This window comes from Phodopus roborovskii, unplaced genomic scaffold (assembly GCF_943737965.1).
Source record: "Phodopus roborovskii unplaced genomic scaffold, PHOROB, whole genome shotgun sequence".
NCBI classification, from domain to species: Eukaryota; Metazoa; Chordata; class Mammalia; order Rodentia; family Cricetidae; genus Phodopus; species Phodopus roborovskii.
In genome coordinates this window covers 1,765,974-1,791,832 of record NW_026125545.1, presented here as the reverse complement: position 1 = coordinate 1,791,832, position 25,859 = coordinate 1,765,974, and the positions used below count along the sequence as shown (strand labels likewise).

General features: G+C 47.6%; 1 protein-coding gene across 3 annotated transcripts in view; it reads right to left on the bottom strand.

Annotated features, from left to right (window-relative positions):
• Samd4a (sterile alpha motif domain containing 4A) overlaps window positions 1-25,859 on the bottom strand; it is a 206,677-nt gene that overhangs the window by 5,653 nt on the left and 175,165 nt on the right. For all 3 annotated transcript variants that reach the window (XM_051177078.1, XM_051177079.1, XM_051177080.1), the window contains 6 exons: window positions 24,807-25,125; window positions 21,478-21,563; window positions 15,692-15,810; window positions 11,425-11,626; window positions 10,146-10,272; window positions 3,564-3,647 (listed from right to left, as the gene is read on the bottom strand). In XM_051177078.1, coding sequence (XP_051033035.1) covers window positions 3,564-3,647; window positions 10,146-10,272; window positions 11,425-11,626; window positions 15,692-15,810; window positions 21,478-21,563; window positions 24,807-25,125 — 937 coding nt within the window. The remainder of the gene's footprint in view (window positions 1-3,563; window positions 3,648-10,145; window positions 10,273-11,424; window positions 11,627-15,691; window positions 15,811-21,477; window positions 21,564-24,806; window positions 25,126-25,859) is intronic.

The window sequence follows — 25,859 nt, the reverse complement described above, 5'->3', positions numbered from 1 at the left end:
GAGACAAGATAGAAGTACCTAAGCATTCCAGGGGAAGTTAGACCTAAAAGACATGGGAAGGTAGTGAGCTCACTGCAGGGGTCTCCTGACTCCTTGCCGGTAGTGTCATATTGGCAATTCTGTCAGCTCAAACTTGTAGGAGACTTTATTTTTTTTTAATTTTATTGAGATAATTATAGGCCCACATGCATTTGTTTTTTTTTTTTGTTTTGTTTTTTGTTTTGTGTGTGTGTGTGTGTTCACATGCATTTGTAAGAAATTGTCTAGCAAGATCATATTGGTACCTGGTCAGGTCCCATAGTGGTGACAATTTGTAAAGGTGTAATGGGACATTATAGTGAAGTCACTGACTTTTAGATAATCCATTGATCTTATTTAGATGTCCCCAATTTCATTTGTACTCGTGTGTGTGTGCGTGTGTACAGGTAAGAATGGACAAGCATATGTCTGTTAAGTTCTGCCAGTTTAGGGAGAAATTTTAAAGGGACAGTGGCCTCAGCCTGTTTGGGGTGTTGGAGCATCATTTAGCCCACATGTGTTATCTTCTGATCAATAACTGATTTTCTGTGTTGTCAACCTGAGAGCATGCATAGGGTTTAACAGTTGCAGGAGAGCAGGAGTGCATGCCAAGATCACTTTGCTGTGTGGATGTCTGTAGACAACTCTAGAAGTATAGCACACTCTTGCTTGGCTCTCTGGCCCACACATTAATGCTAAGTCTTCATAGTTGTGAAAGTGGGGAGCTGGGAGTGTGAAAATCTCAACTAGCTCAACTCTAAGTCACATTAACATTGCATTGCAATCACTTGATATGTCTTCCAAGGAAAGCCACACGATTTTCAGTTGTGAAAGCTGCACACTGACAATTTCAGGGGACAGCACACCCAAGCAAACACCATAGGTTTTATACTTATCACTGCAATAAATGCCATCCTAGCTCCTTGAGAAAATAATTTGCATAGGATCTCTGCATCTGTGACAGTGGAGCTGGTAAGGCTTAGGGAAGAGGTGAGTTGAGAAGGGGAGAAGGAAAAGGAGGGGGAGTGTGAACTTCAGAACCCCGACTCCGACAGTGGAATTCCCTGTAGATTCTGGAGCCCCTCTGTAAGAGGCTTGGAGACTCATCTTCCCTGAACACCTCGGGACACACACAAAACAGAGAGCCTGATGGCAGACTCACAACCCTTTGCCTGGGTGTCCTTTTGGGTTTTGTTGCAGGGGCCTCAGGGAAAGAAGAGATGAAAAAGGAGGGACAAGAAAAAAAAAAAAAAAAGCTTAGACAAGCACCAGGAGGGCAGCAGTTACCAAGGAAACAGAGGAGCAGAGATATCAGAGGCACCTAAAAGTTGGCACTGTGGACCACAGTGATGGTCATCTGGGATACAGATGGCTTGATGCTATCCTCCTGCCTCCCCGAGTCACGGCACAGGAACTTTTCTCTTCTTCTCTCCTTCTTGCATGTCTCATTTCTGTATGTATCTGCACACATGTACAAGTGCAAGTGTCTGGATATGTGGAGGTCAGAGGTCAGCATCAGGTGTCTTCAGTATTCTCCATCTTATTTTTTTGAGAGAGTATCTCCTGAACCCAGAACTCACTTATTTGACTAGATTGGCTACCTTGAAAACTCCAGGGATCTGCCTGTCTCCACTTAAAGGCACATGCAGAAGCTATCATGTGTAGCTTTTTACATGGAGTCTGGGGACTTGAACTCTTCTCCTAATGCTTGGGTGGGCAAGCACTTTGCCCACTGGGCTATTTCCCCAGCCCCAGAACAACTTTACCTGTGCTTTCCTCTTGCCATTTGTTTTCCTATAAAATGATTTTTTGTTGGCATGATGTCCCCAGCAAGGTTATCTATCTTCCCTGGCACCTGGAAAGGTCTGGCCCACAGAGTCACTGCCATAGCTGAAGGCCACAGTGCTCCTGTACTGGGTTCAAGCCACCCTCAACTTGATTTGCATCCTCTACCCCTGAAACTGCTTAGGAGGAGGTTACCCACAGGAGGGGATTATTGAGAGAAAAACAAAAACCAAAACCACAGCAATAAAAAGGCTTAGGAGATTAGCAAGATGAAAACATTAGTGAAAACCTATCAGTTCCAAGAGGTAGTCTGTGAAAATAGAAAAACCAGCTTAAAAAAAAAAGTCTGTTCAATGAAAACTTCCCTTGAATAAAGAGCAGAGCATTTGGCAATTTCGCTGCTAACGATGATAATAGTAGCACTTAACCGTTTGATAAGAGCTTCCAAAATGCCAGTTATTGGTGGTCCATCAGGCCCCATGGGGGGAGGCCAAGTTTCCTTTCTGACTCTCAAGGCAGTGGCATATTGCACCAGGCTCCATATGCAGCAGTGCACTGAAGGGCAGCAGTGCACTGGGCTGTAGATTTCCTACCAGTGATGCTTTGAGTTCATCCATGCTGTGTTATGGGCACATCTTCCCTGGCAAGGCTGTTATTCATTCCTCTGAATGGCTACACTACAGTTTGTTGATCCTTATTTGGGTGGTCTGCCATTATTTATTGAGGGATGCTGACACAGCAGGAAAGAGGAGCTGGTGGCAACTCCTAGGGGTGCTGTGAGCTTCCAGGGTCAGTGTGACCAGAGATGGAGCAGTGGTTTGCAAACAGGGGTCCCTGGAACAGAAGCCCTGTAGAATCACAACAGTCCCAGGGCCCCTGAGCTCCCTCCTGACATTTAAAGTCCCACTTGGGGGGGTTCCGGCCCTTCACTCTGTTCCATGTAAACCAATTATTTCCTATTTTGTTTTCAGTATAAGATTGTATTTTCACACAATCCTTAGTCTACAGAGATTAAACTTCTAAAAGTCAGGGGTGGAGGGTCCTGAGTACAAAGTTTTCAGGAGCAGTAGCTGATGGCAGCCTTTCTACCCACTGCTGCCAGAGGATGCTCAGCTGGGTCCACAAATGTGCAAAGCCCTAAGCTTGGGCCCAGCGTGTCACTGAGCCCCCAGGACAGGTGTAACAAGGCCGCAGGCCAGACTGATGAGAGTAAGGGGCATTGATTTGGGGAAGCATATTACTGGCTCTAGTTAAATGTGAGTGTATCCAACCTGTGCCTGTCATGTGGCAAAGGGCACCTCAGTTAGCTTGAGCTCTAGCGTCACACAAGCCATTCGCAACAGGGATATTTAAAAACAAGCAGGGATCTTTGTTTCAAAAATTCTATTTTTAGAGCATGTTGGGATATGCTTGGCCTAGACTGATGGATCCAGTGCCGAGGGAACATATCCAATGTTATGGGAGATGCTCCCATTGGAAGCCATGCCTTGTGTGTGTCTGATGCCGCCAGCTCCTGCATTTGGCCAGGAAGACTACTGCTGTGGAGTTCCGGTGTGTGCTGAGGGGAGGAGTTTCCAGGGCTAGGGGGATGGTGTTGGTCTCTTTGGCTTCCATTTCCCTGACTCATCTCCCACAAAAAGAACAGAGCATAGAGACTATGCAGGGAAGGGGCTCCACAGCACCCCAAGTCTGTCCTCTCCCTGTCCCATCAGACCTCATTTCCTTTCCATCTCCCCAGCTGCCCCAGAGGACACACTGACCTCCTAGGGCATGCTCCGTCATACTGAGACACAAGGATTCCAGCCTGTTGTTGATGTCAGGTTCAGTCACAGGAAGCTGGAATTCTGCAAGAAGAAAGAGGTACACTGATTACTAGGACTCCTGGGACAAGGACAAAGTATCCATGATGTCGCCTAGTTCCAGGATAAGTGTCTAATGTGCCTCCCCTAGGAGGACTCAAGGGTACCTTCAGAGCCAGCATGAACAGTGACCACCTCTGAGGTCTATTTGATACAGAACCCATTGTAGACATAGGCAGCTGGAAGCAAATTGATGTCTAAAATAGCTAGTCAAAGTCATAGGCCATCACTCCTGTTTGAACTGTGTGATGGCTTTTCCACAAAAGTAAGAATCAACCCCAGCAATGGTCTGCAAGGCCTCCTTACATTCTTGTCCTCATAGAAGCCCCTCTTCCTCTGTTCCATCCAAGAGCTCTTCTACCCTTAGGCCTTTGTGCTACTGTTCTCTCTGCCTCCGTGTCAGCCCACAAATGTCTTCCTCGCTCACTCTTTCCTGCCTCCGTAGCTCAGGATCTACTGTCTTCTTGAAAACGCCCCTCCCTAACACTCTTTTTCCTCTTTCTTTGTGTCATTAACGCTGAATGTTTCCCATATCTGCCCCGCTACTTTAGGGCTGGTGTCATTGGAGCAGGGCTTAGCAACAGTCATTGAGTCTGAAACCCAGCCTATGAAATTCTGCTTTGTGGTAAGAAGCAGGTACCATACACCCAGTCTAGCACATTCCCTTCTGAGTGAAGGTCTGTGCTGAAGCTTCTGCTGAGCTAGCTCATTTATTGCTCAACACACTCAGTCCCCACTGGGGCTCAAGAAGACTGGTAGCCCATCAAGACTAGGTAGGAAGAATAGAGCTAGGAGAAGAGCCATGCTTTCCTGCTTGCCATGATGACTTCCATGACTGTTCACCACACCAGTCTCTAAGTGCGTTGATTGGAGGAGCTGAGACTTTCACTCCATGGCAAGGAGTCAGCTGCCACACAGCACGGACAATCCATGACCCTCTACGAGTGGGATGTTGTCCATTTTTTTTTTCAGGTACTACTGTTCCCTCTCCCCCATGGAAGGCAGCTCTAGGGGCCTTCTCTTTTAGACTGGGACTCAGTGTGAGCCCCCTTTCCTGCCTCCTGTGGAACCATGGAATACCTTTATGTACCTAGAGGAATGTTCTAGACAGTGACAGTGCTTTGACTGTCTATATCTGACTGTCTGAAACAGCTAGTGTTCTCTTCTACTATCAGCAGCGAAAAACCATGACATGCTATGGATAGGAGCAGAAAAGAAGTCCTGTAGCATATGCTGGCAAATGGGTGTTCCAGGTGTCTGGGATGTCCCAACACTGTCACTACTTTTCTATGTAACCTCGGGAGGCTGGTCCTTTCCTTGGTGATTTACTTGCACTTGACACATGGGGAAAAGGATGGGGTGGGCCAAAGCTTAGGCATTGCTTTCTCTTTCTCTACTCCACTCCAGAGCACGTGGTTTGAGAGGCAGGTGTTGGTAGCCTGGTGAGAAAGCATGCTGAAACCAATGGCTAAACCGAACATTTGTTTTTATCTAACTAGCTGTACATTAACGTCTTTCTCTGGTAGGTGAGGTGGCTCGGCGCTTAAAGGTACCTGCTGCGCAAAGCTGGCATTCTGAGTTTGATCTCTGAAAGGGATCCTCTGACCTCCACACTCATGCTGTACCATGTAAACCCACACACAAACATGCACACATAATTTTTTAAAAAAGAATTTTAAAGCTCTTCTTTTGCAATTTGCATTCCCCTCCATCAACTAATTCAGAGGCAGGTGCCATCTCCATCACTTCAAATTCTCAGAGAAGGCTGGCAAAACTGGTCAATATGAAAAGCACCAAGCAGCAGATAGTGACCTTTCTGTGGCAAGTTGCAGCATCCATGAGGTTTGGAAGACAACTGGGCCAACTCCTGAGTGGATAGAGGCCTGTGTGGCTTCTAGGGAAGGTGGGAGCCAGAAAGGATGGGAGGAGTTGCTCCTGAGCCCACCTAGGAGCTGCTGGTAAGAGCAGGGTTTGGGCAATTAGACCATCCCAGGGGGAAGAGTATTTTCGTATTTCCATCCATTCATGTGAAAATCATATGCACGCAAAAATTAGCAGCCTTTGGGGTGTGAAACCTATAAAATAGAAACAGAATTTTATATATAGCTAGTTAGCAAATACGGAAGGAAAAAAAAACAAACTTCAGCAATTATAGCCATCCATATGCTCACTGGAAGAGTGCGTTTACTCTCTAGCGCTCCCCTTTAAACAAACACTGTGGAGAGATTTGGATAAATAAAGACGCTCGACATTTGGAGAGAAGAGTCTCAGCTGCAGGATTTCTTGCCAACACGCAGCAAAATGCCATTTTCCAAGCCTGGGATTGCGTGCTTCCAGGAAGCAGGCTGAGAAACACAGGGCTCTCAGCTCCAGACTCTCCAAGCAGTCTTCCTGGCTGCTCTTTTAGGGGGGGAAGTTGGTTTGCTTGTGGTTTCTTGTGTCCACTCTTCACTCTGACACTCTGGAGAGCTGTGATCCCCACCCCTCTCAGAGCTGTGCTGAAAAATTTCATGTCTTGGAGAAGCTCATATGTTCATGCTTCAGAGGACCTTAACGGTGTGACTTTTTAATAGTGTGTTTGATAAAAAAACAGACCAATGGCATCTTGCCACACATGTCAGAGAGAATCACTGCTTCTGACTGGCTAGCACTCATCAGTGGTGCCCCTCCCCCACAGCCCTCCTTAAATTTAGCTCCAAGGGGCAATCAGGTAGTGCTGCAGGCCATTAATTTGTAGGTGTCATGCCACCCATAAGAAGGCAGGGGCAGACAGGGCTGCAAGTCTTCAGTAAGGCAAAAGGAAGGACTTTCTTGAATCTTCTTGCTGTTATGCCCAGGAGATCTGTTCCTTTATCTGGGACCACAGCTGTTAGCTGCTGTAACAGGAAAAGCCAAAATCCATGATACTACCAAATCTTTCAGACGTTCAGGTTAAAGTTTATGCAGATATTCTGGACTTTGAAAAACTCAGACATTAGAAACACATCTGGTCCTAAACACAAGCGTGGTATTCAACCTATACCAGGAATTCTTCTTGCCCTCATCACTAGGCTATTGTACAGTTTGGTAAGGGTTCTGAAAATCAAGGTCCAGGGCTAAGGTGGTTTCACAACAAGAAATAAAAACGATATTATTTTAAAAGTTATGTGTGTATATGTCTGTTTGTGTGATGTGTGTCTGTGCCACGTGCATGCAGATGCCCAAAGAGGCCAGAAGAGGGCAGCAGATACCCTAGTGCTGGAGCTCCAGGAGGTTGTGAGCCACCTGATAGAGAAGCAACAGGAGCTCTTAGCCAGTGGGCCATCTCTCCTGGTCGGGACTTTTGATTTAAGTTGTGCCTCTTTAGAAGTCCTGCAGTGCAAAGCACTGTAATCTCAGGCCCAGAGTCTCTTGACTGGGAAGAAGCTGCTGCCCATCCTTTCTAAGGGACTGCCATGGAGTCCACTTCAAAAGTCCAGGGGCTTGTCCCAAGCAGAAATGGCTTCTGGGTTGAGTGTCACATGCAATATTATAGCACTGTTGCTGAGGTATAATCCCATGGGGACTTAAGAATATGAAACCTGTGCTATCCACCTTGCCACTGACCACCAAGCCTGCTTCACTACATAGCTACAAGGGCTTTCCAGTTGTTTGTGTGGGTAGCAAGGTGCTGAAGGGGACAGAGTACTCAGGATGCTGTCATGAGATGAGTAAGGAGGAAAAGGGGAGGGTGGCCACAAGGAAAAGACCTAGCCCAGGTAGGGCACAGAGGGCCGGAGGGGTGGGAAGGCTGATCACACAGAAATCTTTGTGGACAGAGGAAGCGTGAGTAACAAGCTGCACCTGCTGCTGGTGGTAGTGGTGTGGGTGTGTGTGCTGTGGCCACTCTCTGGGACCCACACATCTACAAAAAGTTACAGGATCCAATTATAACGGATAGGACCATCTTGCCCAGGTGGCCTCTCTGAGGTAGGAAGGTGGATTTGCCCAGCTGCATTCTTGGCTGGGATTAGAGTTGCTTTATTGATGTTCTCCTACCTCCTGTCTCTAAACCCCAACCAAGCTGTTTACTTATGTTTATTAGGAGGTAGGGAACAACTATTTACCACATACATTAAATGGTCCCTATTCTGGCCTCTGTGTCTGCACAGTGGCCCCCTTCACTCCTCTAGTGGACTCAAGGCACTAATGACATCCTTGTTGTCCTCATTCTTTCTAAAGGCATCACACACTGAGGAGGAAATGAGGGACAACAGCCTAGAGGCATGCAGCTTCTGAGAACGGGAGGCACCGATTATGAGCCGGTACACAGAGGAGGTTTGATGTGCAGGGCAGGTGTCCCACTGAATAATGCTGCTGTTGAAAGGGACAGTCTCACCCATCCTGCACATGGGTCGCCTGACCCATGAGAACATTTCACATGGTTTTGTGAAGTGAAGGGTGCCATTTTCCGAATGCAATCTTGTGAAAGTCTGCCTTGCCTGTGATTTTCTTGTGCATCCTGCTCTGGGCTTCTCTGCCCTTTTTTTGGGTCCTCCTGGGGAAGAGGGACACTTCATGGCCTCAGAATTAAGCCAGAACTACTCTAACATCCTGACTGAAGCCATGGCTCAACAGAAACAGCAGCTTCTAAAAGCAAGGATCATTCTCTAAGCAATTTCCCAGTGTGACTTCCAGGTGGGAAAGAGCCCCACCGATGAGCAGCATGGCATTCTTGCTGGGTGCCACATGTGTGTTGAGCCCCAGTCCCCTTTGGTGTCTCTATTCTTGTCATGTTCACTCCAGGAGGCCCTGCTAAGTGTCCCTCCATGTTCCAGATTTGCTGGTTTTCCCAATGGAACCAATACACACCTGACACCTGTCCAGGTGGAAATAAAGCAGAAAGCCTCAGCAGGTGGTCTCCAAGAGCCCCCAGTATGCAGTCTGGGAACAAGGGACGAGGTGACTACTGATCGATCATCAATGCACACCTGGCGGCCTCTCCATAGTCTCCAGACATGGTCTCCCATTGGAAGGCAATTATTTTGAAGTTGACAGAGTCAACACTTGTTTAGACTTTGTGTAGTTTTCAGGATTTGGAAACATGACTTGAAGTGGATGCTTTGAAGACATTCAGAAGCCAGGAGAAAAAAGACCTTGTGCCAAGACACACACCTGTTTTTGGGGCTCACCTCCCCCAATTCATTTTATGTTCATGCTTATTCCTTGATGTGTGAAGATGAAACCTACATTTGCTCTGCTGATACTTGTCTAATCTCAGCATGGGCCCTGAAGCCTTGAGTAATCTCCATGACTGGCCAGGTTGGGTTCCCCTGACTAGAAAGGCCACTTCTAGGTCCCACCTCTCAGGTCTGGCCTGGATGTGAGAGGCATTTCTGTGAAGGAAGCTGAGAAGACAGGTTCTCATGGTCACTGTTGGATTGGCTGATCTTGGAAGCCTGGAAAAGGCTGAGATGTGCCCTTAGCAGAGATTCTCCACAGCTTCCTTCCCTCAGTGAGGGATTCTGGGACTTGGCTGTGGCTGCCTTACCCTTCATAGCCATGCCCTACTGAAACCACCCTCAAGGTGCTGTGTGGGCAGAACCCAGAGGCCCCCTTGGTTGACTCACCAGCTCATCTGCAATCAGGACATCTCAAGTAGCATTGTTGCCATGCTTTGGCCATTGTGAGGGATTTAAGGCCTTAAGAAGGGGTTTGCAATGTCCGAGAAAAAAAAAAGCCAAAGGGTAGTGTTCTAATACTCAAAATGAATTTAAAGACTTGCAGCAACATTGAAATCAAAGTCTTTTTAACAATTGTTTCTGGGACACAGTGCTCCAGGCTGTGAGGTGGGGGGGGGGTGGCTACCCAAAAGCAGGGTGCATCTCTTGTTTGTGCCTGAAGGCGCATCTAGATAGGTGTAGTCCTGGCTTAGGGTGCCTTTTCTTTTTTTCTTTCAAGTCTGGAATCTAGAGGTCACTGCCTGCACAGAGAGAGTTCAACGATCTGGAATTCAGGTAGCTTGTTTTAGGAGTCTTGGTGACTATGACTGCCCCCCTATCTGGCCTTGAATCCACTTTGTCAAGTTGCTCTTGAATCAGGAAACATTGGCTCTATTTTCCAAGGCAATTCCACAGCGACATCAACATTCATGGTTTCTTTTATTGTCTTATTCTCTCTGCACACATTCTCCACTCCCTCCCCCCACCCCCCACCCATGGAACTCTTCCAGGGATATCTATCTTTGGTTTAACCAATCTAGGAATCTAGAGATCTGACAAATGTCAAAAATATTCCTGTCTGATTGCATCTGGTGCTGGGACTCCAGGTGCTGGCTCCCAGCCAGGCAGCTTTTGCTCTGGCCGGCAAGGCATGATTTAAAAAAGGAAAGACTTTGGGCAGCTCGAAAGAATGTGTGGTGACAGTTGAGGTTCAGCACTTTCTGGCTGGGTCACCAGAGCATCCTGGCTTCCCTTCTGTGTCAGGGAGAAAGGGGAAAGGGATGGTGTGCTCGATAGCCCTTACCTGGTTGCTGGAACATGAGCATGTTTTGTGGGGAAGTGTGCACAGGCAGCGAGCGGGTCTTCTGGACGGAGCTGTGGGTGCGGCTGGGCATGCTGTTGCTGCCCCCGGGGTTGGCAAACCAGAGGTTCTAGGAAGGGACACACAAGACGGGGGCATTAGTTCAGGACCTCTGGGGAAGGGTGGGGAAGCAGAGCTCCAATCCAGAACTCAGGAGACAGCTATCCCAGGAGAGTTTTGGAGAGGGCCAGTGCCACCCATCTGTGGATTTACAAGATGGTTTAGACTAGTTTGATGCTCATTCTCAGGCCTTGCTTTAAGCTAGAGCTTACCCTGGCCACCTTTTCTCTCTATCTCCAAAAGTATTTTTACTCCATTTGTTGCTTTTTCTTAAAAAGGGGGTTGGGTGGGGGCTGCCTTAGAAATGCCTGTAGCAAACAGTGCAGTGAGTTTAGGGCTCTTGTTTGATTTTCTTTTTGAGAGCACCCAAATTTACTCCATGACGGGAGAAAAGAAGACTAAGCGCTGGCAGTAGACCTGCATGATACCACAAACTTGTCCTGTGGCGATCCCTCCTAGAGCTGAACAGGGCTTCTCAGGCATGCCCTTCCTTTTGGGAGGGAATGTCACCTGCCTCTCTGGGTGTAGCCTCTCTGTTCTGCAGCCACTCTCTCATGAGAACCCAAGCCTCAGACCTGCTATTGTGTCCTCTACCCTTAGGTCAACCTCTATAGCCCCATGGGGCTGAGGGAACACTGGGGAAAGGCAGTGTTGAGCTCGTGGGGCAGAGAGGATACTGTAAATCTCACAGCAGGGGGCAGCCTCTCAAACTTAACCCTGTGGACTGTTGACTGCATAGCAGCTGGGACTGTGACAAAATAGCTATTTGTCACATAAAAAAAAAAAGTCAAAGAAAGCTTATTAAATGCCAAGGTCTTCTGGAACCTCGTCCTGGAAGGTGATGAGGTATGTTGGGGTGGGTCAAAAATCAAGCAGAAAAGGCCCTTGCATGACTGTCTCCGAGAGTCCCTAAAACTAATGTGGCACTAGGCTTCCCAAGCAACAGCTATGGGGTGTTCAGTTCCCAGGGAAACAACACAAACAGTGCTGGTCACCTGGGAGGTATGGGCTCAGCCCTCCCCCTTCCCGTCCCCTTTGCTTTTTTGCTTTAGATCTCCTCGGGATATCAGTTCCCATTTTGGAGATTGTCTGGCTTGGGATCATTCTAAAGCCTCAGACCCTGAGGTTGGTCAACCTCCCCACTTCCCAGACCTTAACCAACCTGTCTTCCTTGTTTCATGATGGTGGGGTTGGCAGCCGTGTGGCGTTGGTTGGAGCTAACAAATCCACTGGTGCCCAAGAGACCAAGGCGAGCAGAAGGGACATTGCGAGAGGCAATCTGGTACTGTCGTGGGTTCCGTCTGCCCATGCCACTGCCCACAGAGCTGGCTGTCGGGAGGGAGTTGGACTGCCCAAAGCCACGACTGTGAGAGCAAAGAGAAAGGACCCAGAGTCTCATACTTTATCTCCACATAGCCCAGGCTGCCAGTGGGGCCTCCTAGGGGCTGACAGTAAGAGGTCTTAGGGGTAAGTGCCAATAATGGCTAAGATTAAAACTCCATCTAGTATCTAAAAGCCAACAGCACTTGCTGGATATTGGAACTCACACACTACTCAGCCCACGAGACAACCCTATGAAGTAGGCTCCCTAACATTTACAGCTAGAAAAACAAAAACAAACAAACAAACAAAAAAAAAAAACCCAGAAAGCTTGAGAATTTTGTGATTGCCACATAGCCAGCAGGGGGCAGCACCCAAATATGAGCCCAGAAGGGAAACCCATATATATTCTCTTGCCTTCTCTCATTCTTGTCTTGTCCAAGATCTTGTGGATCAATGCATGAGGGCCTGGTGCCTTTCAAGAAGCCACAAAGCAAAACAGCAGAATCAGCACCAGAACTGATCTGACTCCGTTCTGGTGCTCCTTCATTGTGCCGTGGTTCTTTTCTGACCAGGTTGTCTGTAGGCAGTCTTGGAAAGAGGATGCCATTGAAATACAAGAAAGGATGGCGGAAGTCTCTCTCAGCCGTGTATGTCCCGAGTCTGAATCAAGGAGTCAGCTTTTCCTACAGTAAATGCTAGGTTGAAAATGGGCATAAGTGAATGAATGAGACTTGATTCTTCGCCAAAGGAGAGGCCAGTCTGGTGTGTGGGGCTGACTCCAGCCCTGAGAGCAGGGTCATGAGATGGCTGACTTACTTGCAAGTTCCCTGGACCTAGCACAGTCTCTCCATTCCCCATGTCCTTTCTGCAGGACGAGCCTCAAACTGCAAAGGCTCTGCTCTTCCGATCCACGCAGGAGACTGCTCCCAGTGGATCGGATGAGCTCAGCAGAAAGGCACTCATCTCCTCCACTAACCCCGGATTCTGGGATGCTTCAAGAACGGGTACATTCTTTCCAAGGGAGTCAGTCAGCTTTAATCAGGAGGGTGGAGTGGACATGCGTCGCAGGCACTGGCCACTAGGTGGAGCAGAGTCGCTTGGTTGCTAAACTGGGGAGTTTTCACCAAGCTTGTGAGGAGACTGCTGATGCTGACTGAATTGAGCCAGTGAAAGTCCTGGAGGGGGGAGGGGTCGCTTCACAACATTCACTCCCCAAGTCAGAAGCTGTGCGTGGATGTGGGGAAGGTGGTGTCTGCGACGGCAGTGCAAAAGCGCTAAGACTTCCTAAATTTCCTAGGTAGAGACAGGATAAATGCTGGCATTCTGTCTCCTTCCAGGTTGTTGTGGCCAAGAAAAGAGTTCTAGTTTCCATTCAGAAGAGAAAGTTACTCTTGACTTCTTGGTCTCTTTATCTCATGGTCTCTTCCTTCCCCCTCCCCCATCCCCCCCAAGTTTAAGGTTTTAAAACTGAAAATGTGGGTGAGGGGAGCTAAGCGATTTCATGCAGAGTTTCTCCCCTTTCCCTTTGGAGGGGAGACAGTGAGGTAACTTGAAAAAGTGGGAGCAAGTGGGGATTTGTTTTTTCAGCTTGGAAGCAGGAATCTGGGCCACCTGGTGGATAGATGATCAGTATTCTGTGAAGATCCTCCACATCCCTTATTTAGTGTGAATAGATTTTTCTCACTTCCCTTTTTGGCTGGATTTTTAAAAAGTTGTTTCATATGCAAAACAGTAGTAGATGAGTCTTGCTAAAATGATTTGTTCTTCCATGAAAGCAACATTGTAGCTTTTACTTAAAAATCTTTTATTATTATTATTATTATTTTTTTTTTTTGAGACAGAGTCTCACTATGTAGCACAAGCTGGCCTCAAACTCTTGACCTTCAGCTTCAGCCACCCACGAGCTGGGACTACCTAAGAAAATCAGCCCTGGGTCAGGACTATTTTCTAGCAACATCAATATGTAGAGGGCTCTGTTAGGGGGCAGTTACTGGAGGAATGGAGAATCTTGCTAATCCTAAGAGTTAGAGTTCAACTGTTTGGGGGAGCAGAAGAAAGCCAAGAATATTCCCGTGTGTGTGTGTGTGTGTGTGTGTGTGTGTGTGTGTGTGTATTTTTACTAAGCCAGGTTTGCTAAGAGTTGCTGCTGCCCACAGCTGGCATGCACTCTCAGGATATTCATGACCACTCACCTTAAGGAAATCATTTTGCTTCCTGAGAAAGTACAAATTAAGGTATCTGTTCTTGTGCTCTGAGTGTCTATACCTCACCTTCCCTGCTTTCCTGAGCCTGACTTCCTTTCCTAGCAGTACATGAAGAGTCTTTGATAAAATAACATTAACAAGAAACAATTAATTTAGATTTGTGAGATAATTTAAGCAGGGGCTTGCCTGCTGTTGCTTTTGTATGGGAGAAACAGTTTTTAAAACAAATTAACAGTGTAAAAATATCCCAGAGGTAATCCATTGAGCAGGCTGTGTTTCACGGGTTTGGCATCATCCTTTTGAACATCCATAATTGGTGAATGAATTTGTTCTTATCTAGTCCATAAAAAAGCCCACAAGGACTCCGACCTGGCAGAGCTCAGGTGCCTGTGACAGTCTGGGGAAGCTGAGCACTGTCCATGCTCTCTCCCTCGGTTCAGCTCTTCAATGGGGATCAAGGATGCACAGGGCAGACAGCAGCAGGGGCTGAGCTGCTGGTGACAGGAGCAATGAGCTCATAAGCTGGTTCTTCAATGTCTACTTCAGAATGACATCCTCTAGGAACAGGGCTCCACAGGGTACTGCAATAGGGCTGTAGTCCTCATCTGGAAAACCGTAGCATCGCATGTAGAAGGGTGGTTGGTGGCAGTTGAGTAGTAGGCCTGGCCTTGCATCCAGGATCCAGGCCACTGAACAGCCTCAGAGCAGCCAACCCCCAAGGGCTGGGGGGATGGTCAGTTGGCAGTAGTATTGATTGGCAGGCACACTCTTTCTGTGCATAAGCCTGAGACCAGGCTAGCTTGGTCTAAACCCTGGTGCCTATAATAATAGTGGTTCTACTTCATAGGGTTGTTGTGAGTTCTGAATTAATAATTTTTTTTTTTTTGTGCTCAGATACCACTGGCATGTGCTAAGTAAATGCTTGCTTAATAAATAAGTGTTATATGGTGGAATGTGATAACATCTTAATTTTAAGCAAATCGACAATAAAGATGTTTCACAAGCTCCAGCTGGCCTTATTTCCTTTAGGTGATAAGGCATGTTTATGCAAATGAGTACCCCCCAATTTAACATTAACTGCTTTTTGTACATACACTGAGAAATGAGTTCAGAACATGTTAGGTGCAAGGGGAGAAATGAATATTTGTCTGCTTATGTCCAAAAACATAACACAAAATGGTGATTCGAGAATGGTGGGGTGGTCACTCTCTTCCTTCCAAATCCTCTCCATCATTGTTCATGCTAAGGTCAATCCTCCTTGCCCCTTTATTTCTGTGGTAAACTTGCCCTTCACTTTGCATCTTCCATACACCCGATTTCTCAATTTACATTCATACTAAGGTAACATGTTCTGAAGTGTGACCAGGCTTATTTTTAACTGCATCCAAGAAGCTGAGCTACTATGAAAAATCAAGAATGGTACCTGCCCCACTATTAGACTGCTGCAGCTCAGACCAAAATAGATGAGCACTGGGCTCTTCACCCTGCCACCAACTATAATTAGCTTGTCTGCAGCGAGGAGGGAGAAAAGCATTAAACTTCCACTTAAGGTGCTGATAGAAGATTCCACTCAGGTCCTTTCAGAGCCCCACTTTGTGGTTCAACCATTCCTGTGTTGCTGGCATTCATGAAATCATGAGCTCATGCTTCTAGACACATATTAGCATTCTGACCATGTAAATTGAGTTACAGGATGCCCAAATTCAGCTCTTCCCCTGGGGATGTTCCTGCTAACAGCCTTTCTCTCACCACAGCCTGTTTTAGGCAATATGATTTGGAACTCTGCAAGGATGTCCTCATGAACAAGGGAGTAATGCCCGCCATATTTTTGCCTGGAACTGAGGCAGGTAGTGAGGCACCAGGGAACCACTGTGCCTTACAAAGAACACAATCCCAACATACTTTCTTTGCTGTCGATATCCTGATATGTCTAGAAGGGTTTTCCGAGGGAAAGACCGAAAGAGCTTCTGCACCTGCTGTTTCCATGACAACAATCTTTTTTTCTGCGTCTCTGTAAATGCCTGCAAAAACAAACAGGACTTTTAAATGGGTGACGCAACCTGGCATTAGAGAGAAAGACATATAATTAATAAAGGAAACCGCCTGTGTCTCCACAGTAGCACCCCCCCCCCACACACACACCTGTTTCCAACCTGGTCCAAACGTCAGTCAGTTTAAATTGGAGCCATCTGTGCTGAAGATTCCAGTTATTTGGCATTGGGAACACCTGGTTCAGGCATTAAGCGCTTGACAACCTTGTTTCTGGAAGGCCCTGATCTATCTTCCCCTCCTACGACTCTTTCCTGAACCCTGTTTGTTAACGAAGGATGAGCTGCAAGATTGATTGTTAGGTATTCTAGCTTTGTAGACTCCCTGAATTTTCATAATCAATGGAAATTCTAAGCCACTCCAAAAATCAATTGGCTTGATGGTATATGGTCACTCTAGAGTGGTCTGCAGGGCTTCAGAGAACAGCTATGTTTTGTGTCTTGGAACATCTTTTTTTTTTTTTTTTTTCTGAGAGATCTCTAATTAAATGGTCTTGTGCCCTATGAACAACCCCAGCATACCAGTCCTGATCTTAACCTTGCCTATAGTTGAGAGAAGAAGGTAGGCCTGATGCCTTCTTGAATCTTCTAGTAAAATTTGGAGTGTAGGGAGACGATTTGTTTAGTGTCTGTAACACATGTCTACCTCATCTTTACCACACAGCACACATCTATACTGTCTATAGCACATAGCACAAACCTATATCATACTCTCTGTGATGTATAGCCTCTGCACTCACCATAGCCCAGGATCTCATATCCCTAATGTAGGGACTCTCAAATTCAAGTACATTAAAATCATCCAAGGAGACTGTTGTATGTAGGTGATAGACCCCCCCCCCCGTGCCCCAAAACATGCTTGAATGGATAATCTAGAAGGTTTCTAGACAGTACTCTGGTAATTGTGCTGGTAGACCATTGTGGGTTCATGGTGTCCCAGAAGGGAATCCATGTCATAGATGAGTCCCTGAGAGATGAGGCTTGGAACATAGTGTAAGAAAGCTGTCTGGATTGGTTAGCATTAGGAGTGACAGAGAACATTCCCATGAGGCTTTGTCAGTAAGGCATAGAATCCTTTAAGTAGTAATAAAGTATTACTTAGAGTCACAGACTAAATGCTTGCTTTCTATAAAGGAAATGGGTTTCTTGAAGTCTGAAAAAAAGAATGACAGCTTAATTTTCTCCTGAGGATGCTTAATCTTTTAGGGATGTAAACCCCAGAGAACTTCGTGGATAAAAGCAAAAGGGTATCATTCAGGTTGGAAACTTTATCCTCAGCCTACAGATCCCTTCTTCCTGGGTTACCTCAGCCAGATGCCACTGAGGATGTTCAAGGAGGAATGTCCAATTAAAGGTCCTTGTAGTTGTGTGTCAGAGGCTCTGAAGGTTGGAGGGTGAGTGTGTGGCTCTCCCCCATGGTTCCTGTGATTGTGTCAGAGGCTCTGAAGGTTGGAGGGTGAGTGTGTGGCTCTCCTCCATGGTAGTAAGGTCCCTATGGTTGTGTGGCAGAGGCTCTGATGGCTGAGAGGTAAGTGTGTGGCTCTCCTTCGTGGCCCTTCTCATTTGTTGGTGATGATCATCGGATGTCCATTGATGCACAGATGCTGATAACTGGACTCAAGACTGACATTGCTGCTTCATTAATAAAGACAGGAAATGGGCTCTCTGATTTTGATTAGCTTATCCGGCTAAATGTTAAAGACACAAGATATAGTTGTGCTGGCCAAGATGCCCTGGTGCTTTTACAGAAGAGCTGGTGCTTTGTGGGGAGTTGAGGGGGGACACTCACTCAAAAGGGCTCTGTGAGTATGAAATGCATTGGGTGCAGATACTGAAGACATCCTTAAACAGTTCTACACATGCTGTTCCCTAACACCCCAACCAACTGCAGGGTGATCTGTGTAAATTCCTCAGCAATGACTTTAGCCCTACTAGCAAGGCAAATCAAATGGCTTCATCATCTTAGAACCACAGAGCCCAGTTGCACTTGCGCTTGAAGAACAACTGAGTGCCCAAGTCACAAAGGGTTAAAGAGCTAGATCCCTTCCCAAGGATGTCATTATGTTGATGACATCTCTCATGGTGGCACACAGCATTGGAGTAGATACAGCATGGACACCCTCATCCCCAGGACATCACCACACCATTTGCTGGGTGCGGAGGGAGCAGCTCTTTCAGCTGGGAGGCATCCAGCTAGTCAGCTAAGGTAGGTCACACCTGGTTTCGGGGGCATCTGAAAATAGAATTCTGTCTCTACGAGGTGGCACCCCATTGTGGGGAACCTGCTAATGGCTTCTCCCCTAGCAGCCCAATGCCTGAGGACCAGGGAAGGGAGATTCCAGGTCTGCTGACTTCCTGGATACTACCAGTCATCCTGCTCAAGTCCTCTGCCCCTGTCAGGTCCAGACCTGTCTGTCTGGAAAGAGATGGCCACCCTACATCCTGTAGTTTACCCACTGGGTGAAAAGTCTCAACAAGCAGAAGAGCCCATTGCTCCAGGACCACTTCAAGATAGTGGGGCGGGAAGCTTAGTCCAGTGATTTAGGAATCAAAGTGAATTGGCAGCACAGGTAAAACTCAGAATGTCCCTGTTCTTTCCTTAACATCTTCAGGGTGTCGGGACCTTCCTCTTTAGGAAAGAAGTGTCTCCATTTAGTGAACATGTTCCCGTTGCAAGCCTGCTAAAGAACAGATGGCCCTGGCTGTGGGAAGGACCCCTGTCTAAGGCTCAGGTCCAAACCTTGCCACTAGCCTCCAAGGACAGGTATGTGCTGCTGACAGGGATTAATCCTGGGCTGTGGGGAATTATCCAGCCAATGAAGATTTGAGCAATGCTTTCCCTTCCAGCGCACAGTGTGGACCTGTGTATCCTGGCACAAGTTGGTGCAGAAAGACCTGCCACAACACCCGTTTTGCCCGTGAAAGGAGGTGCTCTCCAGTAAACAGAAGATGGGAACCAGCACAGTGTGTCCTCTTCACAACTAAGCACTGTGGGCACCAGAGAGGAAAACAAGAATGCAAAACACAGGCAGGGCCCCCATGGAGGGCACAAGGCTTGGGAGAAGGGTCAGGGGGAGGGCCAATCAGGGGGCATGTACATAGTTCCAGGGAGGCAGCTAGAGTTACTTGGTCTTCTGGGTCCAAGGGACTTGGGCTGAGGTGAAGAGCACCTTTTCCTCTCAGCTCTAGAAGTCTCGGTGCTGAGAGTGGGCTCAGGAAAGGAAGACAGGTGCCCAATTTGCTTCTACATAGCTTAGCTCTTAGCCCTTCTCCTGACCCCCTTACACCAATGTCCTCCTCCAATGCATAGCACTGCACTCTACCTGAACACCAATTTGTGCCCATAGAAGTTGTGTCTTTTGTTTTCTTAAAGATTTTATATTTTTATTTTTGCACAGTGTGCGCGTGCCCATGGAGGCCAGGAGTGGGTGTGAGGCTTTCTAGAATTGGAATGAAAGGGAACCCAGCTCAGGTCCTCTGCAGGAGAAACAACTGCTCTTAAGCACTGGGCTATCTCTCCAGCTTCAGAAGTCTCTAGCACAGTGCTAGGGCTGGACTTCTGGACTCAGCTTCGAGACAGTCCTTTCTGCTGCTGGAGAGCAAGGGCCCTGGGCTCCAGCTCTAGGTTAGGTGCCCACTATTTCACATTCTTGTGTTCTGAGGCATGGGAGGGAACCTCACCAGGGGTCTTATCATCATGTAAAATGTCCCCCACAGGCTCATGTTTGAACACTTAGTCCCAGCTGTTTTGGAAAGCATGGCCTCATTGGTTGAAGTGGGTGCCGGGGGCAGGCTTTCCAGGTCATAGATCCATGCCAATTCTCACCTAACTTCCCCTGCTTCCTCGTATAGATCTGAGATAAAGCTAGAGGGCCTCCTCAGGCTCTTCACCTTCACCAAAAGAAGCTTCCCTTGCCTCACACACTTTCCCCACATGAGAAGCAAAGTCTGGAAGTTGTTTCTATCCCGGAATTTGATCACAGGAAGAGAAAAGTAACTTGTACACCAATTTTCCCCAGCATACTCATGTCATAAGCCTCTTGGGCCAGGGGCTGTGCCTAGCTGCTTCCTAAAAGTGTACAGAATTCTTGCCTTCCCTTTTTTCTGTCTTTTTTATTTCTAGTTAAAAACAAGTGTAACATCAGGATTGCAACTAGCAAAGGGTTAGTTGGGGCTTATGGGGTGTAGTATTGTCGCTTCCTGAAATAAACAAACACATAATGAAGGCCTTCAGTATGGGCTTCAGCCATTGTTAGGCAGGGTCTTGTTGCTCTGGAGTTATTAGAGAAATAGTTATTTTTTAAAAAGAATACATACATACATACATACATACATACATACATACATATGTATATATCTCAGTGCTCTATCTTCACATATACTAGTTTGCCATAAGAGGGCATCAGATCCCATTGTAGATGGCTATGAGCCACCATGTGGTTGCTGGGTTTTGAACTCAGACCTCTAGAAGAGCTACCAATGCTCTTAACTGCTGAGCTATCTCTCCAGCCCAAGAAATAGTTAATTTTGTTCACCTAAATGTCTAAGGCTTTGGGATAACTGTGTCAGAGAATGGCATGCCTGAGTTCACAACCTAGACAGCTGATTACTGTGCTCACAGTGGCAGAGGGCTCAGATGGGTCAAGGGTCTACATGAATTCATACTGCCTAGAAAAGTCACTATTGAGATGACAGTCTTGGGGAACAGAGAATGACTGGCTGGGATGGAACCCCAGGAGAATGTGAAGTAGATATGGCAGCTTGGCTTGGCAGCATCAGACTGCAAGAAGGGCTCCAAGAGGCAAGAGACAGTTGTGCCACTGGGAGATTGAGTGTGAAGGCAGAGTGAAGCCAGGACTCCAGGGTGGCCACCTATTTATTGTCCCTGGGACCCAGAGAACTTTCGGGGTTCTGACTAGCAACAAATACATGTGAGGGGCTCTAGCCATTTCATCTGCACATCAATACCCAACAACAAACTTCACTAGCCTATTTATCTGGCTGTGTTTTCCCTAATCCAGATCTTATACCTATCACTCTTGGAGGGCACCCACAGAGCCATTGAGTGCCTGGGTCTGAGCCCCAGCTGCCCTTGCTTATTTATTGCTGAGGAATTACTACCATCCTAGTTACTCCCAGGAGTCTTCCAGGCTTTTACATGAAGACTGTACTCAGAGGTTATACCCTACCTGCCTCCATTGCCTTCCTTAGGTCAGATGGCAAATACAGGTCCTAGTACAGCCACAAGTCCAGACAGTTCCAGAGGCCATCAGTATCTGCCCTATCACTGTCTTCCATGTGCGTTCTCTCTCCCCCAGTTTCCCTCATTAAAAGACACTGTGTGATCACACAACATGAGGAAGACCACACTGTGGAGCGGGTAGCAGTGCTGGGAGTTAGTCACCCCAGGCATGGTCACTTATTCTCCTGGGGTTCGAAGTTCTTCCCAGGCAACCCCAGACAGCAGTGCTCTATCTGGTGAATCCTGATGCCAAGGGCACTCACATGCAGAGTAACAGCCTAGTTCTGTTAAAACTTGTCAAAAACAAGTTGCTGGAGACCAAAATGATCCCATCACAGAAACTCTGACGAGCATGTCTAAGCAATGAGAGAAACAGGTATAAATCAGTTGCTACTCACCTCATGAACGAGACACTTGTCTAAGAGCTGTAGATAGGAACTTATATTTTCCTCATCAGGTCTGGACACCAAGAGCTGTGTGCACACTGTGAATTAAAAGATGAATCAGAACAATATACACGGTTCCAGTCTCTGGGATCTGTCTCTTTCAGAACCAAGACCTTCCGAGGGACATGTGCCTGTGACATTACATAAGGCTCACAGAAAACACAGGAGGATCATGCCACTGAAGTCAAATGCTCAGTTGCCACGGGAGCCCTCACCCCAGAAACTCCTTGGGTTTGTTCCTGTCATACCATTCTATATTAAGCCCTCACACACAGGCCTGAAGACAGACGCTCTGAGAGAAGAAACAGAGGTCTCAGGCTCTGCTTTTGCAGGTGGTTCTGAGTGAAGGAGCTTCAAAAGCCTTCTGAGCCCTCTGTCACAGTGGGAGAGCAGTCCCATTTTATGAATGAACCACACACCCCTCACCAGGTGGGAAGGCAGTGGTGTTTGTGTGTAGCAGGATGAGGCTGATGCCACATTTTGGCTGTGAAGCATGTAGGCGTACACGGAGCAGAAGAAACCTGCCTTTCAGCCATTAGCAGGGTTATTTTCCCAATGCAATACACACATTTATCCACACATGCCTTCACTACACACTCAAGCATGTGCCAGAAAAGACAGGGCAATGTTTGTCTATGGGAGGAGGGTATGCATATACTAGGTTTGTTTTCTTCTTTCTTTCCTTTTTTTTTTCTTTTTTGGGGACGGGATTTCTCTGAGTAGCCCTAGCTCCCAGCTGTCTTGAAACTCACTCCATAGACCAGGCTCACCTCAAACTCAGAGATCCACCTGCTTCTGCCTCCCAAGTGATGAGATTAAAAGTGTGTGCTACTACACCAGCAATGTACTAGGTTTCTTATGACTGTGTTCACGACCCACCCTGCCCTTACCATAAAGGCCACCTGCAAAGGGAGTCAGGATTGGGGTATCTGTCAATCAAAGCACCCCAAGCCTGAAATCTGGGGATCAGAATTTTACCCCTCCCCCTTCCAAGCATCCTGACACAGATACCCAGAGTAACAATGTTTGCAACAAAAACCTAGGAATGGCCTCAAGGTCTACCCATGGGGAACCTTGTAAATAACGTGTGGAACAGCATACAACCTTAAAAAAAAAAAGGTGTTTTTCATATTTTGACAGAAATATGCAAATATTTAACATTTATGGAAATCCCACCAAGCTTCAGAAGAGAATCTTAAAACCTGTGTAAAGATGGATAGTCACGCCGGAGTGTATGATGCTAAAGCTTCTCAAAGGACAGCCCCCCACATTCAATAGTAGCCACCTCGAGAGATGGCACGGCTTGGCAGGAGCGGATGGAGCTCGCTGGTTTTCAGTCCCACTGTTTAATTTCTATGGCGTATGCTGAGTGTCAGCTGGGTTGTGGCTTCTCACACAGTAGTTACATTGTCAACAAAGGTTGTGTTGAGGAGTGTCATCTCCCAGGGCTGAGCCCCACCATGATCCCCTGTGTATAGGGATAGGAGTATGGAGCATGTTCAGGTAGCTTTGCTGGGCTGGGTCTTTCCCACAATTCCACAGGGCTGAGGGGTGGGAAGGGGTTAAAAAGGCCTGCTCAGGCCAGCTAGTTCCAATCTCTGCCCTGGGGATGCTGTGAGTTTAAAGGTCCATTCATCAACAAGGCACAGCGATCCACTTCTGTGAGTGAAAATTTGGTTCATTAGGCAAAAAAAAGGGCTCCCTCATTTTTAAAGGAAAAGTACTAGCATTCACCACCCCCCCTCCAATAATCAGAATGTCTTGTGAAGGATCTCCAGCACAAATTATTCAAGGTGGTGCATTTTCAAAGATGTGGCCATAAAGACCTAGCTGCAGGGAAGGCAGAGGGCAGTGAAGGCAGGAAGGGTGGTGTGGTCCACAGGACCCACTTAGCTCTGTCCTGCCCTGACGACATCACAGTTTGGCCATGGCTACTGTGCGCAGGATCCAGCTTCAGGCTATGTGTATCAGTGCCACCCTCCATCTCAGGGTACTTATCAGTCCCTACCATCAGCCGGGCCTGTGTACCCTGTGGCTATTACAAGTGGCCCGATGCCCCTAGGTTAATGGGGTTTACAGTCAAGCAAACAGATGGCTGTAATGAAGTGTGAACTGAGTTAAGAGGAGGAGACTAAGGGGCTGTGAGGAGGATGTGAGAAGGGTACCTGGTGCAGTCCAGAGGCCCTGCTAGACTGCCTCAGCATGGGGAGACTTGGCTGGAACTTAGAGGACAAGAAAGTAGAGCAAAGATGAAGAAACTGAAGCAAGGGAAGGAGTCTTCAGTCAAAGCTGGCGCATGTAGATGTGCAGGTTGTGCATTGCTTGAGTAAACTGAGGGGAGAGACCATAGTCCTGCATCCACTCAGAACGGGTTCTTATTTTCTAAGTCTGAGACTCTTTCAGGCGAATCCCAGACACAGGGAGCCTATGTGCAATTACTGGGAAGCGAGAGTTCGTAAGCTTCTGGAAACACACAGTCTGTCTGAAATGGAGGTGGTTAGTCAGTGAGTGAGTGGGTGAGTGAGCGAGCAGGAGCCCAGTGAGTCTCTGGGCTTGGTTACTATCAGTGAGGCAAAGGGGAACATCGAATGGAATTCAGTTGTGCTCTACCTGGAGCTCATAGGTCTCCTGGTAACTATGGGGGTGGGAGGAGGAGAAACTGTGTTTCAAATCCCTACCTCACTCATCTTGGATTCCTCTTTTGTGAAATGGGAGGTTTCGGTTCACCTCAGTCACCTAGGAGGACCATGGTGTGCCAGCCTCTGGTACACAGGAATTAAGCAACCACAAGACTCCCAGAGCAACCAGTGGGGTGGATGAAAGGTGAAGAGGGGTGTAAGCCCAGGAGGCCGAATAGAACAGCTTTGTTCTGTGAGCTGTCCCAGGCACGTCCACTGTCTGAATTACCAGGTGACTGGGAAGCCCCAGAGGCTGGGGGCTTGGCTCTTGACCCAAGGTCTGGGGCTTTACCAGTTCCAGCCACTGTTGCCTTGGGAGGGGTCAGTGGTTGAAAAGGGTTTTGTACTCTGAAACATCTTTTTCCATGTCTGTCCCACTTTCTTCCCTGAAGGTTCGAGGCCCAATAGGTGCTGTCCCGGAAGGGCTTAACATGCCTAGAGGGGTCCACAGGCTGGAGTTGAGGCCTCCCATGGGAAAACCTCTTGTTTCTCTATGGGAGCTAATGTCACTTACAAGGACAGGAAACTCATTTAGCTCTCCCCTACCCTACCCCAGCCCCCAGGATCCTTGGCTCTGGCTGGTGCTCCCAGAGAGAGCAGTACCTTTTCCCATGACTCGTGTGAACTGCCCGGGGAGGTCCCCCTCCGGCAGAGGGGCAACAGCCAGCTCCCCGTCGCAGCTGCTCAGTTGGGGTGGTTGCAGCCCACCACTGGCGCCAGCTGAGGCACTGGCTGTGACGCTGTTGGCCACCGTGGCACTGTCTTTGCAGTCGGTGCTTGGGTTCTCCGGGCCCATCAGCGAAGGCTCGTGGCGGCGTGCCTCAGGCGTGTTGCTGGGAGAGCTGTAGGCCTTGATGGGTGTCAGGATCATCTGATGGAGCTCCTGGAGGGGGATGCGCAGGCTGCCCCCTTCGATGATGTCCTGCATTAGAGAGAGGGGACTTTAGTAAGTCCAGGGCTGCTCTCCCTCTCCAGGCCCTTCTCTCTGACCTCTGCAGAGAGATGTCCCCATACAGAACAGTGCAGGTGGCTGGAATTCATAAATAAGAACTCAGGGAACTTTCTAGTAGGGGGGAGATGGCTTTAGAACAAGTCTGAAGAAAAACATGTTTAATGTACAACAGGAACTGATGTCATATGTGATACACACCTGTCTGAGGCTGAGCAGATGTTAAGAGGATCTGAATCCAGATCCCAGTGCCCATGTAAAAACTGAGGCCAGCAGTGCCCATCTGTAATCCCAGTGAGAGACAGGCTCCCTCAACAGCTGGCCTAGCAGAATCACTTAGCTCTGGGCTCAGTGAAAGGCCCCCATTTTAAAAAATGAATAAAATAAAGAGTGAGGAAGATACCTGATACCAACTGTCAACATCTGACCTACCCTCTACCCCGCACACATGCACACATACAACACATACACACACACACCTACATGCACACTACTTGAGTGCATACTCATGTATATACACTCACAAACATAGATTACTTTATGCAAACATTTTGGTGTACTTGGAACTACTTATTAGAAAAAGAAATAAAAGCAGTTTCTGATAGGGATGGTAGATTTTGGACAAGCCTAGGTGGCTTGGATCCTGGCTAGGGTCATCCTGGTGTGAGGGGAGGATGCCCCCTCGTCATGGTCACCATGTAGCTCCC